The 20,348-nt window shown below is 45.0% G+C and overlaps 1 protein-coding gene across 3 annotated transcripts in view; it reads left to right on the top strand.

Annotated features, from left to right (window-relative positions):
• Gria1 (glutamate ionotropic receptor AMPA type subunit 1) overlaps nt 1-20,348 on the top strand; it is a 311,700-nt gene that overhangs the window by 182,055 nt on the left and 109,297 nt on the right. For all 3 annotated transcript variants that reach the window (XM_060363683.1, XM_060363682.1, XM_060363684.1), the window contains exons 5-6: nt 3,207-3,260; nt 19,650-19,811. In XM_060363683.1, the coding sequence (XP_060219666.1) occupies nt 3,207-3,260; nt 19,650-19,811 (216 nt within the window). The remainder of the gene's footprint in view (nt 1-3,206; nt 3,261-19,649; nt 19,812-20,348) is intronic.

Below are 20,348 nucleotides of genomic sequence, written 5' to 3'. Positions count from 1 at the left end.
ACTATTTCATGATAGCCAAGGTACACATCAACAGATGAATGAGTGAAGAGAAAGTGTTATGTGTACACCAAGGAGTTCCACTAAGTCAGGAATGAAAACGAAATTCTTTTGTTTGAAAAAAATCGGAATAACTAGGAGGTGTCCTGTTAAGTGAGGTAAGGCAGACCAGAAAGTCAAGTACTACAAGTTTCCTTCATAGGCAGAATACAGATTTTAAGACATAAAAATGTGTAACTTCAGGAGCTGGACAGATGGTCCGCTGGTTACAAGCACTTGCTGCCCTTGTGGTAGGGGATCTGGGTTTGGTTCCCAGCAGCCATGTGACTTGTAGCTACACTTTCAGAGATTCCTATGCTCTCTTCAGGCCTCTGTAGTCACTGAGCACATGGTCCATATATATGCATGTAGACACTCAGACATAGTATGAAATAAAATAAACATATAACATTTTATATAAATGTATATTATGTAAAAATGTATATTTATATAAAATTCTATTTATATAAATAAATTTATAAAATTTATATAAAATAAATTTATATAAAAATAAATAAGCCTGAAATATAGACATATATAGCAAAGAGGGTTATTTGGATAATTTTCTTTGCCAGCATAGAAGACACTAAATGGTGTAACGCAGTCATTAAGGACAGAATGAATTCGAGGTGAGAGTCAACCAGAACCTCCCAGGGCCATCCATCATACTGCCCCGCTTTATTATCTCTGTGGTGTTTATGACCTGCTGACGTCTTCCTCGTTCATCTATTTATATATTTACCATCTGGCTTCCTCCTAAAACTGCACCTCAGCTCAGCGAGGTCCCTGGAACCTTGCCTTGCTGTTCGAGCTGTACCCCAGCACGTTACCCAGTGCTTAGCACGAAGTCCGTGTCCAGTGGACATCTGTTGAACTAATCACAGAAGACTACACAGAAGGGACCAGATGAGATGTCATCCAGAAGGAATGTAGAGAGTCTGGAGGCCTGCAGGGGCCATTCCTGTACGCTCTGTGGACAAAGAAAGCACAAAGAATGTCCACTTGGTGAAGAATTTTGGGGAATCCCTGAGGGGAAGGACCCTACCTTCACAATACCCTCTTTAGTCAGTCACTTGTGTGCATTCATCTGTGTCCCGTTCATTCACTGTGGGATGCCTCCCATACCAAAAATCTTCTTTCATTCCCTGTCCACTTCGCATCAGCTTCATGCAGTTAGGATTTGATGAATATTTGTGAGATAAAAATGAGTCAAAGCAGGAAGTGTGCCATGGATGGAAGCAGTGTGGAAGTCACCATGAGGTTGAAATGCACAAGCCACTCGTTTTCGTTGGTCAAAAGTCATCCCGTACTGGCTTTTCCTCTACTTCCTTCTGCATTCCCATTTTTGCAAAAAAAAAAAAAAAAAAAAAAAAAACAGTGGCTACACTCCCTGAGTGTAATTGGCTCTGAAATATCTTTATTTGCTTTCTGTGTGTTTATTGGAAGCTGAATATGCTTTTGATAAAGGTGTTTCCTTGTTGAAGAGACGGCATGCCATTTGACAAGGAAACAGAAAAGTAATGAAGAATTATTAATAAAACTATCACCTTGGTGGTTTCTGAGCGCTAGTGACTGGAATTTCAGTCTCACCACAATTCCAGCACATGCATCGTGTGCGCTTGCATTTAATTAATCCCCTCCTCAAAAAAAAAAAAAAAAAAAAAAAAAAAAAAAAAAAAAAAAAAAATTCGAGCCGTTATGCACATACATCCAATTAAAGAGATGTCTGAGTGTGGATTTTAATAACCTTGAAAATTTATTCAGTTAGGCCAGGAGCCTTGGTGCCTTTCATATATTTCATGTCTCTTTATAGCAGTGCAGGGGGAAGAGGCATCAAGAGGGTATACAAACCCAACTCAATGATTTTTAAAAAAAGAAAAAGAAAGGAAGAAATAGATCAAATTGATATCAGGCTCGCTGTGGCCAGAACCAAGGTGTGTGGCCTCACCTGTTCCTCCTGAGTGGCGTGTCAAGCCGTTCCGGCAGACCTTCGGGGGCTCTTTCCACAAATACTTTCCCTGACTTCAAGATGCTTAAGGACAGTCTGCATTCACAATGGGAGAGTGAGGGCTGGGGAGGTGGCACAGGGTTAAAGTGCTTACAGTACAGATGTGATCCAGGATACCCACACGAATGGTGGGTGACTGCTCAGCTTTAATCCCACCATGCAGGAGGCGCAGCCAGGAGCCCCAGGGCATGCACTATACCCAGACTGGCTGACTTGGCAAGCTCTTGCACCAAGGGAGGAATTCTACCTTGATATATAGGATGAAACAGCCAAGTGAGATACCTGCCATCAACCTCTGACCTCTGCATGCATGCATGCATATGTGTGCCCACACACATGCTTATGTGTATGCTAATGTGCGAGCGCTCACACACACACACATACACACACACACACACACACACACACGCATGTGCACCCAGTAAAACAAACATTTTAAAAAGACAGGAAGTGTTTGGGAATCCTGGATGCTTCCCCTAAAAGCAACCTGGTGCCAGGCAGAAAGCATCACGCGTCAGGCACCTCTGTCCTTCCATTACCAGCAGACCACACAGGGGTCTGGAAAAACTGCTTCCCCACTTCAGGCCAGTTCCGTCTGTCTAATGAGGGGTCGGACCAGGTAATTCAGCCCTCCTTCCCAACGCCCATGTTGAATGATGCTGGAGTGCTCAACCATTTAGGGAGGAGAACTCAGACTTCAGATGCGGAAAGCAGAGATGGTGTCTGCACGTGGGTTCACACCCAAGTGACTATCCACTCACTCACTCATGTGACCACCTGAGCATCCCTCCCTGATGCCGGTGTGAATAACAGCCAAATCCGGGCAATGTAAGATTCCTTCACCACGTGTGAAGAAAGCTTTATGGAAGTGAGTGACCACTTAGACTTCCTCCTTGGGGTTATAGCGATAAGCTCCCACCATGCCCACTCCTCAAGCCAGGCAACAGTGACTTCAGATCCTGAATTTACCCTACATAGCTGCATCTGCCAAAGATGCTAACAGCATTACTGTTGTTGCCTGGTAAGGATGCTACAGTTTTGTGCACTTAGGACAGAGGAGGCGTGTCGTAAATGGCCAGTTGGTGTCAGCTGCTGTCACCGCTGCTCTCATCACGGTAGGTGCCAGCATGACTGATGAGTTCCCTGCTGTTCTGCCTTTCAGATTGTGAAGCTGGAAAAGAACGGCATTGGTTACCACTACATCCTCGCAAACCTGGTGAGTAGACCTGGACGAGCCGTCCAGCCCTGTGCTTCCCACACCTGTGGTCTGAGCTTGCTTCACACTCACCTGATGGGAACCGTGTGGGAGGAAGAGCCGATTCGCAGTGGCATTGCCACGTCTCAGAGACACAAAATGTACCTCTTTGCCTCTGCCCTTCCGCTCTAGCTTCCTTTCTGTTGCTGTGGAGGGGAAATAAAAGCACCCTGTGAACAAGTAATTTAAGGGATAAAGGCTGTTGTTTCAGCTTACAGCTTCCTCCATCACCCCGGGGAAGTCAAGGAAGGAACTTCAAACAGCTGCTCACATCCCATCCAGTCAAGAACAGAGAGAAATGGACGGATGCTCCCTTGCTTGCTTGTGTGCAGCTCAGCCTCTCCACTTTTATTAAGTTCATGCCCCCCTCCATTAGGCAGCAATGTCACCCCCATTGGGCTGGGTCTTCCCACAGCACTCACTTGATTAAGAAAGCCTCAGGTGTGCCCATAGGTCAAGCCAATTGTGGTGGTTTGAATAGTTTTGTGTTGGAATGCTTGGCCATAGGGAACAGCCCTATTAGGAGGTGTGGCTTTACTGGAGGAGGTGTGGCCTTGTTAGAGGAACTGTGTCACATCATGTCTGCCTAGAGGTTGCCATGCTTCCCACCAGGATGATAATGGACTGAACCTCTGAAACTGTAAACTAGCCCCAGTTTAATGTTCTCTCTTACCAGAGTTGCCTCAGTCATGGTGTCATTTCTGTGAAGAGCCCCTCTCCACCTTGGTTCAACAAGGTCAGCTGTAGGCTACAAACTAGTAGCAGGGAAAGCTAGGCCTCTTGAGACCAGCATGCAGGGGAGGTGCCCTCTGGTGAGGCCCTTTTGCTCCCTATGCAGGGCGAGCTCTGGCCTCCCAGATCCTTGCACTTCTCTGAGAAGCCACTGTGTAACCCACATCCAGGCAGGCACGGGGCCAGAGAAGGAGCTGAGCTATGGAAACCCAAGCTAAGACACCAATGTAGACATAACTGTTGCTGAGAATCTCTTCCCAGGTGAGGAGAGGTTGGATCAAGGCAGCAGTTGAAGCTTGACCATCACAGCTCTCCTTTCCACCTGCAGCACACGGCCCATGAGCTTCTAGCTGTCCCTGAGAGACACTAGAGGCTGGTGCAGGCTTTGATCCTCCGTTCCAGCCCTCTCTGATCAGCTCTGGCCCTAGGAGTGAGGAAAAATCACCACTTCTTGGAATAGATACTAAATGTCTGGATCCAACTGGTTTTCAACTCAATGGTTGTTTTACTATTCACAAGTTCAGACATTTAAATGATAATTATGCTAGAATTGGCAATTCTTTAACTGGGAACTACCTTACAGTGTGACCTATAGTAATGCCAATTTAGAGAGGGATTTTTTTTTCTTTTTTATAGACAGTCTAGATATGCCTGTGTCTTAAAAAAAAAAAAAAAAAAAAAAGCTTTCATTTCAACATACTGTGACTGTTTATTAGGTGCAATTATTTTGCATGCCATAAAGACGGTTTGGGCTTCTCAAATCCTTTGTGTGCGTCAACTTTTTATGTAGACTGTGTCTGCCTAAGTTTTCTTCGACAATCATCATTTCTGACAAGCCTAATTTTTCTGTGTCACGGTTCCCACTTTCATCTTTTATGTCACAAACCTTGATTCTTTGAGCTCTTTTTCCCCATAGTCAAATGTAATATTCTTTTGTACTCAGACCCATATTTTAGAGACTTCCTTAAGATTAAACTCATAGACCACGCACTAATTTACAGTGCTCAGTTCCATGGCTCTGTGTATATTTATGGGGTTAGGAAGCCATCCCAACTTTTTTAAACACTCCATCACCCCTTCCCCCATACCCATCAGTAGTCATTACATAACTCACCCGCCCACCAAGCTCCTCCAGCCCCAGGCAATCCTACTGTACATTCTGTCTGGGTGTATTCCTTTTTTATTGCCAGATAGTAGTTCATTATACAGTGATAGTTTGTGTCACATCCATTACACAGCCAATGGACTTCTAAATCATTATCACCTTGGGACCGGTATTAAAAAAAAAAAAAGACTTGCATACAAGTTTGAGCCGTGAAATATACCTAGTCAGGAGACTGGTCGTTCACTAAACTCTGTGCTTAACACTTTCAGGAACTCCACAGTTTTGTTTTGTTTTGTTTTGTTTTTCCCCCAAAATGACTACAGCTTCCATCAAACCTAAGTCCACAACAGATATAGCCACGCATTCACTTCCCTTGCTTTTCACACCTTCTACAAAGTGTCTCCATTGCCCTGGTCTGTCTTCTTAACTTTTTATGTTTCCATTCAGTTGTGATTTTTGCCATATTATATTCTGTAAGAAAATTTTAAACGTTAACTTTTCTGAGCTGAAATATAGCCATGTTCTGTTTTAGTCAGAGTATCTTGTTCTGAGCAATGTTAAAACAAAGAAATAAAGGATTAGTATTTTATACTATATTGTGAATAAACTTCATTAGTAAAAATTAAGGCACACAGTCTGTGTCTAAAGGTGGAGTCCTGACATCTGTCTAATCCTTAAAGTCTGCCCAGCCTGCTCTCCAGCCTTAGCTTGTCCTGACTTTCCCCCTCTCTACCTTCTGAACCTCCCTTGCCTTGGCTGCCCCAGTGCCTCAAGGCTGGGGTAGTGACTCAAAAGTCCTTACTGAAATAGGTTAACTTAGACTCCGGTGTCAATGGCTAAATCTATCATCTTCTCTAGATGTTTGCATCTTAGTGAGTAGTGCCTGTTTAGAATCTTCATGGGGAAGCCAAGGATCTCACCCCTGAAAGACTATTTGCAAGAAATGAAAGTTGTTCATTAGAAAGTTGTGATGTCCCCATATCCCAGATCCACAATGCTGGACGGGACCATGGAAGTCAGTCCCATCTGAACCTCTGCTGCTTGTAGGGAAACAGAGCCACCAGGGGAACATGGCACGACTAGTGTCATGCAGCAGTAAGCAGTGCGTGTAGGTGAGCATCAAGGTCGGTGGCAGCATGCACCTCTCTAGGACACCCACTGCTTGGGAAGGCACCTGGGCAGAGGTGTACATGGTTACCTCCATTGGTAACCCAAAAACGATCCAGTGGCCTCCGAGCCTCTGAAGAAAGGACCCAGGGAGTTACACCACCAGTCCGCATCTGCTACCAAGTGACCCCCTCAGCCACAGCATCGCCAAGTCAGCCCCTTGACTTGCCCTGTCCTTCTGATCCACACTTTTCTTCTTCTGACCTAATGAGTTCTCAGATTCTCACAACTGCTGCTAATAGGCTGCAAATTGCAAACACCAGCCAGATACGAAAGACTGGCGTGTTCCAATAGATTAGTTGATAATTAGGCTTCAAATTCTTAATTAATTCAGTTTGAAACATGGTGGAGGATGTACTCTGTTTTCTTTCCCCTTCGGAGAAACATCACAATTTATAAGATGATAATTTTTTAGAAATTCAGCCACATAATTAGCCTGCTGCTGCATGGGGCTGGCCCTTTTCTCAGGAGCACTGTAGTTAGCAATTATAGATTAAGGAACAGAACCCCTTTGGAAAAGATGGAGCACACTTTATAGTCCTTTCTACTAGCTCAGAAGGTCTGGGCTTCAGTGCAATGCCCAGAAATCTTCCCTCTGGCCACTTTGGAGGATGCTGTGGGAATTAAGTCACCACCGGTGGAGAGCTGCCTAAGGGAGGAGGAAAGGCTTATGGAGAAGGAGTCTGAAGGATCCAAACTTTGTGATGTTTGTGACCGATGTCACTCTAACTTGGCAAGCTTTATGCTAGTCATCAAGCCTCAGACCTCAGTTTCCCCATTTGTCAGTTGGAAATGGTAGTTCTCTGTCTTCCTTTGGTGTCATTAGGAACATGTATTGCCATCGGCCGAATGTGTTGCCAGACAGCTGTGCCTTGAGAAGTTAAGTGCTCTGCACAGGTGGAGAATTTTCCTAATTACCTCTTTTATATTTTAAGATTATAATGTAATTTTATCATTTTCCCTTCCTCTTTCCTCCCTCTAAAACCACACATATACCACTCCTTGCTCTTATACAAATTTATAGTCTCTCTTTCATTAATAACATATATTCATAAGTGCACCCTGCTGAGTCTGTATAATGTAACTTGTGTGTGGCATGTGTTCAGAGCAGTTCATTTGGTGGTAGATAGCCAGTTGGTGTGCTCTTGCCTGGGGAAGACCATTTCTTTCATGCTCAGCATGCCTTAGTTACCTATACAGGGTTGAGGACTCAGGAGCTTTCTCCTCTCTGTGTCAGCTTGTCTATTGCTGTGCTTGTTGTTCAGGTCATGTTTGGGTAGACATGCTGGTGAGACCTCATCAGTAGAGCTTCTAATATTCCTAGGATGTACAATCTCAGGGAAAACTCTTTGTTCCTCTGGCACTTACAATTTCTTCTACCCTCTCTTCGGTAGTGACCACTGGGCCTTACGTTTAGGAGCTGTGTTGTAGATGAATCCATTGGGACTGCCCGCTCCACAACTCTGCATTTTGGTTAGTTGTAGCTTTCCATAATGGTCCCCATCTGTTACAAAGAGACATTTCCTTGATGATGGGTGAGGACCACACTTACCTCTGGGAATAAGGGCAAATCTTTAAAAGCTAGTTAGTGATGGTTGTAGGTTCTCCAAGATCCATGACTTAGCTATCCTTACGGCCCTCTCAACAGACTTGGTCACCCCCAAGATATGTGTGCCACTTGTGCACATTTAGGGTTATTGTGCCATACTGATGTGGTTCATAGGTATCATAGCTGGGTAGGACTGTTGGTTGATTCCGTTAGGGTTAGGGTTAGGGTTAGGGTTAGGGTTAGGGTTAGGGTTAGGGTTAGGGTTAGGGTTAGGGTTAGAGGTGCCTTTGGGTACCATGAAAACTAGTCATCAAGGAGTAGGCTTTCAGGTCCGTTATAGTTCTGAGGCTTCTGGGCCCTGCATCTGAAAGTCGTGGTGTCTTCAGGAATAGGAACGTACCCTACTTGAATAATTCTTATTGAGAATTTCTTAAACTAAATCTATCTGTTGTGTAAGTACATGTATCATTTGTGTGTGTATATGTGCACACACATGCTTATATATCTATTATTAATTTACATTATTTGACAACATAGACGAATATTGCTACAGTACTGGGTTCTCTATCAAGTGAACTTGAAAGATTCAAACCTTGGAGAGCCATGTCATTACACCTTCATTACACCAAACCCATTCTTTTGAGATATAATTCACGTTTCATACCACTTACCCACTTAAAGTAAATAGTCCATGGATTCTTGATATGGTCACAGATTTGTTCATTTCCACATTCAGTATTAGAAATAGAATATTTTTCTTAATTCTTTGAGAATTGTGCAATGTGTTCGGATCATATTTTTTCCCACTCCTCCTCCTAGATCCACCCCACCTCTCCACCCCTCCCAATTTTGTGTCCTCCCTTGTTTACATTTTTAATGACATACAGAGTCTAATGTATATAACATGCACTCCTGGATAGGTGACCATCCACTGGAGCATGAGTGACCTACCAGGAGCCACACAGAGACTTAAAGAAAAGTGACTCTCCTTGCTCCAGAAGCCATCAGTTATCAATAGCTCCTCAGCAATGGCTAGGGGTGTGAATTTTTAAGTCCCTCCCCTGTCCTTGCTGGAATACTGAAAATCTTGCTCAGGTCTACTTCAGGCAACCACAGCTGCAAGGGTCCCTGTCGTGTTCTGAAGACTCTGTTTCACAACAATCCTCCCCAACCTCTGTTTCTTAGAGTCTTATGGTTCCTGGCCTTCACAGGGAGGGGATGTGATATCACTGTCCCATTTGTGGAGCACTCCACTGTTCTTGTCCAGAAAACACTTGTTCTCTACACTTTGGCCAGTTGTGAGGTTCTGTGTTACCACTGTCCGCTGCACAAGGGATCTTCCATTTTGAGGCTTGTGATCTGCGCTAACCAATCGGTAAGGACGTGTCTTTAGTGGCCAGTCGTCTAGCAAAGTTATGGTAGTGGGGTCATTCATGGGGCCTAGAAGCTCCCCAACCTTGAGCTCTTGGCCAGATTTCCAGTTTCAGGCATGTGTCTTCTTTTCTCCACAATCAACTTAATGTGCCTACATCACACGACAGTGAACTCTCTAACCATTGGCCATCATTCGCTACCCTTGACTCACACATATCTTGCCCTTGCACACCTGAGCCCAAAATAACCACTTCCCTGCTTTCTGCCTCTGTGTGCTTATCTGCTTGACACACACATCTCCACACCCTCCATCTGATTCTGAATTTATATCCTGACCCTCTTGAAGGCCCTTGTGGCTGACATAATTACCATTCCAAATAAAGACAAAGGTAAAATGACTTCCCTAGTGTCACTACATTTATGAGAAAGAAGAGATTGGCTTCCTCACAGTCCAGAGAAGACCAGAGTCCATGGTTTCAGTACTGTGACCTGTGATACTTGGGCATAGAACAGCCAGGGGGGAGATAGGTGTAGAAGCAGGTCCCTGTCAAGAAGGTAAACTTCACAGACAGAAATAAACCCAAAATGCAAACTCAATGGAATGTCATTTGAACAATCTCTTCTGGTCTGCCAGAAGGTGTGAAAGGGACGGTGGGTGCTGGTCTCCCAGTGGCTCTCTGAGGATCATGGAGTCCAAAGAGTCATTTTCACCCTGTGGGCACCACTAACTCAGAGGCATTTAGAGGCAAAAGTTTTGGTCCATACAGCAGCTAGTTCACACCCCCAGTTGATTTCTTCAGCCCGAGAAGAAGTTGTTCTTCAATCTTTTGCCCACCTACACTGAGAAATCTGTAGACTCCTTTGAAAAGGCCTAGCTCACCCACTCCCTTTCACTTGGCACCATATGGGGTCACAGTTGCTTCAGAAGCCTCTGTCGAGGGAGTCTGAGAAGTACGGCTCTCCTATTGGACAGACCTGGGCTTGATTTCTGGGTTGTACTTATCAGCTGTGTGCCATTAGTCAAATTCCTGACACTCTCTGAACTGCTATGGCTTATGTCTAAAAAGAAGCGTAAATATTAACTGCCTCCTCCAGTGATGTTATGAGAATTAAACAAAATGAGGTATAGGAAGTGCTTTGAGTAATAAATGACCCCAAATGGGTACTTAATAAGTGTTGATAATTACCACCATAATTACCATCATCACTGTCATCATCATCATTACTGGCATTTCTATCTGGGGATGAGATACCATCTTTGAGTTCCCTCAGGCTCCTCCTACATCAAATCTCATCTCCTTGTTCTATATTGCCATAGCCCCAAGTACCTTCCACTTACCATAATTGAGATTTTAAAAAGCCATGCAGAGCTGCACGATGCCCTCTTTGCTGTTAATCTGAAATGCATGAAGGCAGCACGTGGCCTGTTTTATCTACTGCTGACTTCCCAGGGCCTGGTGGAGTGAGCGGCAAAGAACGGATTTCTTTGAAAAGTCACTGAAGAAAGGAGTGAAGGAGTGAAGTAGGGAGGTGTTACTAGCTAAAACATCCTTTTCTTCTCGTTCCCAAAACTACAAAGGCTATTGTTATAGCTCTTCTTTGCTCATCATAACCAAATGTAAGACTCTGTAGCTGAAGACACCACCATTTTTGATTATGGGACACTGAGAAATTATTCTCAAACTGAGCGTGAAAATCTCTGCCTGCTGTTCAGCTTTTATAGTGTTGTAAAGTGCTGTGAAGGCTGTGGGGTGGGGTTGGGGACATAAAAGTCTTCAATGGTCTTGTCTAAGTGCAATAGTGGCATGGTACAAGGATAACCATGGCTATATATATAGCCTGATCCCTGGGAGGGATTTTGTGTCTCGCACTGTAAACTTTCTCAAAGGGCCATGTCAGAGGAATTCATATGCCCTAAGAGTGAATCCACCAGTGTTTTGTTTTTGTTTTTGTTTTTGATACATAGCTATTCCTGATAGGTATCAAATTTATATTGATACCATTTCTTTATATTTTCATCCATTTTACACTGTGCATTCAGCACATAGCTACCTATACGCAAGGGCTTGCAAATGAATAAACCATCATTGTACAAAAAAGTGTTTTTCTGAAAGTCCTGACTGGCTTCTGCCAAGGAATTTTGAGACTATATAGGAAGAGCTTGATTGAGGTCCACCAGTGACTTCTTGACATAAGAAGAGAATTCAAGAGTTGAACTTATTCTGAAGTTTGTTAGGCCAAGAGTCAGCCACAACCCCAATCAGCTAGGGCACAAGTAAGATGATGGTATTTTCTGGAAGACAACAATCTCAGACCGTGTGGGACATCTCCAAGCCTTACATCAACAGCCCAGGCTGAGGACCCCTGACTTTCTACCACAGAGTTGGCAGCTTATGCTAACTCTCAGGACTGAAGGATATCTGATGACCCTGAGTGACCTTTAAAATGTTTTCTCTGTAATTGGCATGTTTGGGATCAGCCTGCTGTTGTGTCTGCAGATATCTGAGTGTTCAGGGACCGCCCTCCCTGACTCCAAACTTGACTGAGTAAGTCAACACTAGTGCCCTGTTCCAGTGTGGATGGCATGTCTATTAGCCGATTTTTCTACAACTGCAACATTCTGTTGACTTATTAGAGACCACGCAGGTTTGTGTTTTGCCAGAGATTATATGGAATGAGGTGCCTTGAATGTTTGGTTTGTTAAGGTGGCTAAAATAGAAAAAAAAAATTGGAGATTTTTATACAAAGACATGAGTGTTTGAGGATACAATTAAGTCATCAGCTGAAGAGTATCCCAGAGATCGCCTTTTATCCATATTCATCAGCATATACCTGTATGATTGTAGACTTGTAGATAAAGCCGAAAGCACCATCAGGAAAGAAATCAGCTAGCCCAGAAGTCTCCATTTGGGGTTGAAGCTCTGCTTTCAGATGGAATCTTGGGGAGGACCCTACTGTGTAAAAGATAAAACAACAAATCTGCCTTGGCAGGCGTGAGAGTCGGAAGGTGGGACTCTGTCTTTTGTTCCTTCTCTTAAAGTAGCATGATGAACTGTGACCAGCCTGTGCCTGGGACATATGTTGAAAGATTATTGATCTGACAAGTGACTTTGATAAGGCAATAACCACATGACTACACAGGTTAAGACAGATGCCCTAGTGAAAAGAGCTATGACCTTCAAAGACAGGGCAAGAAGCTATGTGATTATCCCTAAAACTCCCTTCCTGGTGCTTTTATCTCTGACCTGGTTCACAATAAAACATACATAGAAAAGTCAGTCAAATGACTGTTTTGGTTCCTGAGACAAAAGCTGAGGCCAGGGGGTAACAGGATTTTTGCTTGTAAGGAAGTCAGGAGCAGGGTGAGGTCTCTTCCTTCACAGGCACCTGGCATCGCCTGTGGACCCCGTGTGGCTGTGGTCTCTGCCTTTGAGGAGCTCACAACCTCAGATAACAAATAAATACAGAAATAGGGCGCTGAGAGGCCAACCCTTGAAGTGGCAACTAACGCTAAGTATCCTGCTCCCTCCCTGTCATGAAGAGGAAGCTCCCTGTTCCAAGGGCTACGGCAGGGGACAGGAGGTGAATGCACAGGTGCTGAAAGCCAAGCCTGAGAGTCAGTTTACCTCCTCTATCTCTCACTAGCCACGCTAGTCTGAGGGAAGCCAATCCACCAAGTTCCCTCCTTCCCGTTTTGCAAGTGTTGACAGAAGGGCGCTGCTTCTAGATGCGGTTACAGGGTTTAACTGTGATAATCAAAGCAATGGCCCCATGGCAATGCCTGCTACCTTGTTTGGTTCAGGCTGATTCGTGCAGAACGCAATGGCTGCTGATACCAATTTAACAAAAAATGGTCTCCCCTGAGTTCTTACTGTTCATCTGTCTGGCCCGCTTTGCAGTGCCTTAGAGAACAAATTTCCCACCTCTCTCCCATGACAACCTTCCCAAGAGTCAAGTGCATCCTTCGCCTACCCTCTCAATCTTCTATTATGTTTCAGGATGATCCTCTCTGCTCTTTCCAACCCTTCCTAATAGAAGGAGACTTTCAAGCCATACACTCCTGTGACTGCTCTCCCCACAGAGCTGTCATCTGAGATATTTCTCTGACAATTTGGGGGAAACTTGACATGTTCAACCTGTGCCATTCAGAGTACAAAGTACAGGGTTTTTTTCTTATTTGATCTGATCTTACCTCTTCTTGATGTCGGGGGTGGGGGAATTAGAAGGGCTTTTCTTCATGAGCCAGTGTTGGCTTAATAAGCCTTCACCTTGAGGCTGAACCTAAGCCTTGTAGAATGTCCCCTCTCCTTTCTGCTGGGTGTGTTGCGAGCTCAGACAGGATGGTGAAGGCTGAACAGTGCGTGGGTGACCCTCTTTTAAGGATCTCAGCAAAAAGGAAACCGAGCTTTGAAGGCAAAGCTTGTCAGCCTGAAAGTGCCGTGCTGTGGGCTGGGGAGACGGCTTAGTCAGTCAAGCATTTGCCTTGCAAGCTCAAGTATTTGCCCCGCAAGCCTGAGAATCTGAGTTCAATCCCCAGAATTTACACTAAAAGGCCAGGTAGCATTGTGACTAGAATCACAAAACCTGCTACATTCACAGCCTTGTCCTCCACCAAGGATACTTTCAGGCCCTGAGCATGGATGAAGGACAGAGGGGCCATTTACAGGCGCCAGATAAATCAATACTTAAGATATTTCTGCACAACCACCCAAAGATGGTTGTGCCCAGAAGAAATCTAGCAATTGTGCTTACAGGTCCCTGTTAAAGGCATGAGCTCTGGCCAGGCATCATTTGTTCCAGGCTCCTGACTGTCCACTGTTATCAAGCGGGTTTGGGCCCTCTTTGACTGGGGTACTGGATTCACCCTCCTGAATCTAAACTCCTATGTTCCCCCACAGGCTGCCCATGTGACATGTTGGGGAAAAAGTCAAATGGTGTGTTTAGGGACTATACATAGGTCTATGTGTTCAACAGAAACTGGGATAAATTCTTTCGGTGCTTTATACAAATGAGCTCTTGGGCCTGGTGTCCAGTTGCCTCTGAGACCACATATGGGATTAAGCTGGATGATATACACAAGACATTAAAATGGATGTCCAGCTTGGAGGTGGGGAGGGTGAGCTAGTCAAGACTTAAAATAAGCCCCAAGGTAACTCTTGGCTGATTGCTTACTTTTCATTTTCTCTACACCAGTAACCCTGCAATCCCCAAAAGGTGGTTTAGATGAAGTTAGAGCACGTACGTGAAGTGGTTGTTTTAGCCACCGCCATCGTTTTTGTTGTTCTTGTGAGCCATGCTTTGGGAATATGCCGCAGCCCACTGTTCTCCCTCAGCCCCAGACTAAGAAACAGCCGAGTAAGCTGAGCTCTTTAACCAGACTAGAGCATTCCTCAAATGCTACCACCTCTTCATAACCCCATCCTGTGAGCTCATTGTCTCCCCCCTTTCCAGGGACCAACAATGACACCCAGGCAGAGAGCACATTAGCATTATTTAAATTTTGTTGTTATTTTCTAGTGGCATGTAAAGGGTAAAAGTGTATGACAAAGGGGTCTAAAATATAACAAGCAAAGCCCTGTGCTTCCCATCTTTCCTGGTCCTGGAGCCCAACCCAATCCCAAACTTCGTAGAAGTATGAAGTTACACCTTCCCCATATTTGGTCATTCTGGCCGTTTCTGCTGCATAACTACATAACACACCTGTGCCTCTTTTTCTTGCCTCATCAACTCAGTGTCATCCTGTGGTTCCCATTAGCTATGTGATGGAACATTCCTGATCATCCCTCAAACACACCCAGCCTCTCCTTAATGAATGGGGTTATGCTCTTTTGTTTATTTGTTCTGATAATTTTAAGTCATTTAGCCTTGAGTTTAACCTTTTGTCAAAATCAAGGCCTTCTGTGCCTTTCCCAGAGCTATGGCTTGACAGTCCTTAGGAATAGCTATTCCACGAGCACCCTCACACACACCACGTAGTGTCTGTGTCCCTCAGATCATGAAACACCTCAGCTTTCACTTCCTTAGCCACATCCTCTGTCCCTAGATGAAGATGGGAGGCAGAGCATTATTTTCATATTGCTTGTTCACTGATCATGCCTGGGGCAGCCACTATGATACAGAGATACACACACACACACACACACACACACACACACACACAAAGATCACACAGAAACAGGGAAATCTGACTGCCCCAGGAGGGCCTTCTTCCCAGTGTCTCGCATAACCCAGGCTGGAGTAGACCTATGTACAGCCAAGGGTGACCTTCAATTCTTGATCCTCCTGCCTCTACCATCTGAGTCTTGGAATTACAGGCATGTATGCTGCCTTCAAGTGTGGCACCTGGTACCAGGCCTCAGGGGACAGTGAAAGGGTAGAAGACCTAACCTTGGGGGACAAGGACCTTGAAAAAGCAAGCACCCGTAGCTTTTGTCATTCTTTTTCAGCAGTAATGGCGTTTTTTGACAGTGGAATCAGCATTTGGGGATAGTCATGCAGCATGGCTTGAAGAAATTCTTGACAGTGAAGTTTCATAGCTAAAACTTTTAAAGAGCTGTAACTAACAGCATGGCTTCCTTAAACACACTAGATAATAGCATGAATAAGATAAAGAAAATGCACAAGTTACCAAATAGTACCCCCAGGGGTTTTTAATAAAATAGAAAGGGAAATTGGAAAATGATTTAATGAAACCTATTTAGTAGATCTATTAAGGGAAAAGAGTTAGCCAAATTTCACAGTTTCCTAGCAGTCAAAGAGCTAATGCCTTTATTTCCCTTCTCAGTTAAGACCACATTTCTCTATTGACCCAACTATGTGCCTGCATTGTGGAGAATCCAAGCCTTGTAAATAGGAATCTCTTTTGTGATTAGGATGTCCTCGAGAAGAGTGTGCTCATTTACAGCATGCAGTCTTGTATAGGAGGGAAGAAGTCAACTCTTGGAGGTGCACTGACCCCAAGTGGCTTTCTGGTTTGGGTCTCATGGTGAATGTTCACAAAGAGAAAGTGTATCTCTTTTTTTTCTGGGGTATGAAGATGGTGTTGGAGATTCCCATCAGCTTGATTATGTGTGACCCCAGATTGGCTCTACTGACATTGTCATCAGCCTTGCTAGTGATGAAGCTGAGGTGTGTTTCTATTTGAGCAAATCACCATTCCTCTTGGCCTTCATTATGCTGGGGAGGGAAAGTCAGTGGGGATGCCCAGGAGCTTGTTACAGATTGCAAGTGACAGGATCTGACTTCGAGAGATAATTTTCATTTCATTCTTTCAATAGCTATTTTGCGAACAAGATGTTCTTTTTAAAAGTCTCTAAAGAGTATGAAAAAAATCTCCCAACTGAGTCCTGGCTTTTAACCAGTGGTAAGAGGGCTGTCCTCTCACAGGGTATAATGCCGTCAAATGCAGTCTGGGTATCGGAACCAAATCCTGACTTTCCCTTTAAGAACAGCTGGCTGGTACCATCGCACAGGCCAGTTACCCCTGTGTCACTCTATGAACTGTGGCCAAGATACAAGTTAATCTCGACTGATTAAAATCACTCACTGGCAGCTGTTGCCTGCTGGTCATGTTTCCTCTGGCTAATTGGCACACCTGCTTGAGGGACAGTCCCTAGATTTATTCATTCTCACGACAAGAAAAGACTGAGCATCTGCCCTAGGCTGGGCATGTGTGGAGATGCTAGGTTCTAGGACACATCAGTGAATAAGATGGAAATTAAAACGGTTCCCACCTTCAGTAGTTGGCATGTCAATGGAACGAGAGAGGACAAAAGGAACAATAAGAGATGATGATCTTGGTGGTGACAGGTACTCAGAGAAGTGGCAGGCATGACTCTGGAATGGGCCAGACTGAGCGTTAGAAGAAACCCATTGGTGTTCTCCCACAAGTGGAGCCCAAAGCAAGGCTTCAGAAAGAATCAAGTGCTGTGTGCCCAAGCTGGAAACGCAGCAGGGATGAACAGCAACGAAGAGAAGTGAAAACAACTGAGGCACATCCCCAGGAACTCCCACCCCTCCCTTCGTCTCCGGATGTCAGCACAGGACATCCCACCAGCAGACAATGCCGGGCTGGCACCTGCAAGTGCCGCAGCCGTCACTGGGGTAGAGCTTCCCCTGGGCATGTGAGCTTGGCGCGCCCGGCCTCCTCTGCCTGCAGGTGAGGTGGCAGGTGCTTGCAGTTAGGGCAGGAACTGGAACAGCAGTGCAGTGCATAACGGGGAGTGGAAATAAGCAGGGGCCAGTATCTGCTGCACAGCGGGAGCTGGTTCTTCAGATGAGGGGACAAGAGTGACTTCTCTGAAGAGATGGTATGCTAGCTAGAATCCCAACCCCGGGAAGGAGTCAAAAGTAGAAATGGCATTCCTAGACAGGAAGCAAGGAAAAAGGCTGGGTGGAACTGAACTGGGCTTGTCTATAAAATAGAGCCCAAAGTGGTCACGATTGTCAAAGGTGCTGCTGGAAGTGGGGGGACCTGGAATCTTTAAGTCCATTCTTTCAGGAATTTGATGCGGACAATCCTTGGGATTCTGAGATGGAGCCGGGTCCAGTGCACAAACCTCAGCTGCCTGCTGTGGGCTTCCCACTGCAGGCACACTTCTTCAACTCCTTCTCCTAGGCTATTCCGGTTATCTGAATCGGGCACTTTCCCTAAGCCATGGAACCAAACACACATGAGCTTTACCATCCCTGCTCATGCAGGGATCCCTGTAGGGCAGCACTGATCATAACTGATTAAAAATTAAAGGAAGAAATAAGTTAACACAAGCTACGTGTGACCCAGCGTGCACCACTCTCCAACCTCATCTCCCACCGGAAGTCTTTCTCACTACTGCCTTCCAGCCACACCGGCCCCTTTGCTGTTTCTGGAACATTCCAGGCAGCCTCCTACCCCTGGGCTTTTGGTCAGTGTGCCCCACATATATCCTCGTGGCTCAAACACGGGACTCTGCTGTACCACAGGCAGGCTCATCTGGACCACTTCTTCCAGGGCCATCTCCACGTCAATGAACCCGCTCCTCCTCTCTTCACCCACGCTTGGCTGCACAGCATTGTGTGTTATGTGTTATCTTCTCTGCCATCTGATTTACCCTACTAGAACATGAGGTCCACAAGGGAGGGAGCTTGTGCACTCTAGGTTCTCAAAACAGTGATGAGATTTTTGGGAGAAGAACAAGGTGAATTGTTTAGCAGAAGATCTTAGCTCTGGTCCCTTCCCTGTCACTAAGTGAGCAGCTTTGTGGGCATAGACTCTCCCTTTCTGTCTTAGTTTCTGTGTGTGGCGAACAGACAAGTAAGCTGTACCTTATAAAGGAGTGAAGTGAAATGAGGCCACTGATATGAAAGTACTGGACATTGTTGAATTTATTATATAAATGCAAGGCTTCCTTTCAAGTTCAAGGCTTCCTGACTCTGAGTGAGTTTTTGCTGAATTGGAAGGAAATTCCGTTCGCAATAAAGAATCCTTCTTGGATGTCAGAGGTGGCCAAACCTCCTCAGGGAGAACAGGTACAGTTCAATATACATGAAGGAGCACAGTGAGAGGTGAAGGCCCCTGTCAGAAGCCAGGCCCTTTCACAGACATGCTGGTGACCTTGGGAAACTTGCAAACACTTGTCCCCCGCAGACTTCAGATGTCTCCTCTCTCCAAAGGTAAAGCAGGGTGGTGAGCATGGACGACCCTTCCTTCAAGGTTTCCCCCTTGTTTCTTATATCTTGTCATCTTAAGAATCTTCAGGAGAGTTGAGTTGGGAGGAAGGAGCTGGAAGAGGAGGAGGGAGAAGAAACTGCATTTGGTATATAATATGCAAGAGAAGGATAAATTTTTAAAAAAGAAAAAGAAAAAAATCTGGACCATCGAGATAACTCAGAGAAGTAAAGGGATTTGTCACACAAGCCCAGAACCCAAGTTCAATTCTCAGAACCTATACAGATGTGGAGGGAGAGACTATTCTCCACACAGTTGTTTACACACACACACACACACACACACACACACACACACACACTATGGATCCAGAAGGAGCTGATGGAGAAGTTAGTATAATCAAAATAAGCTGTATGGAATTCTAAAAGAAATAATAATAATCCATCTTTTAAATCCCATTCATTCTTTGATTGTTAGTCTGGTCATGGTGTCTTTCTTCCAACCTTCATTCAGAATCGAGTATATCAACAAACGTATAAACAAATGAGCAAAGTAACTTCGTCCAAGGTAGTGTAAGCCAGCCCTTCTGCATCCCACGTTTGCCATCTTGGCCTCTGTGTCAACTTTGTATATAACAATAATAATAATCTACTGCTATCTACATTTAGTCTGTTCTGCCTTGTGGAGCAGGAGAGAAAGCCTCATGATTCTGCACTGTAGTGACACTGACCTGCCCGGGCATCATGTTTTGACCCTTCCCCTTCCCTTCCTTTACAGGGCTTCATGGACATTGACTTAAATAAGTTCAAGGAGAGTGGAGCCAATGTGACAGGTTTCCAACTGGTGAACTATACAGACACGATCCCAGCCAGAATCATGCAGCAGTGGAGGACAAGCGACGCCCGAGACCACACCAGGGTGGACTGGAAGAGGCCAAAGGTGTGAAAATGGATACCCTTTTTTAATTCTCCTTTAGCCATCCCCAGAACACTGTGGCATGGTAACCTCCAGAAAGGAAATGGGTTTTTTCATAAGCAAAAGAAAACATCAGCACGTGTGTCAGGCATCCCAACATGACAGAGGTCAGCAGCCCAGGGCTGTCACCACTGATGATCATTCACCAAATATTCTGAATTCTTGCTCTGTTTTCACCCTCAGCTTTTGACTTCTGATTTATAGTACAAGAAGCCTGCATGGCCTTCAGCCATGATGTCAGCATTCTACCCAGCCTCTGCTAGTTGATTTTTTTTGTCAGTGGGACAAAATGCCTGAGCAAGTCAACTCTAGGAGGAAAGGCCTATTTTGAAGCTCTGGCTCTTGTGTATGGCCAGCTGGCCCCATTGCTTTTAGGGCTGTGACAAGGCAGGAACATCAAGGTGAAAAGACACACTAGAAGGAAACTTTTTATTTCAAGGCATCCAGGAAGTGAGGTTAAGGAAGGGGCCAGAGACAAGCTACCGCCTTCAAAGGCACACA

This window comes from Meriones unguiculatus, chromosome 11 (assembly GCF_030254825.1).
Source record: "Meriones unguiculatus strain TT.TT164.6M chromosome 11, Bangor_MerUng_6.1, whole genome shotgun sequence".
Classification (NCBI taxonomy): Eukaryota; Metazoa; Chordata; class Mammalia; order Rodentia; family Muridae; genus Meriones; species Meriones unguiculatus.
The sequence above is the reverse complement of the archived record's forward strand: the minus strand, read 5'-3'. Positions and strand labels throughout refer to the sequence as shown.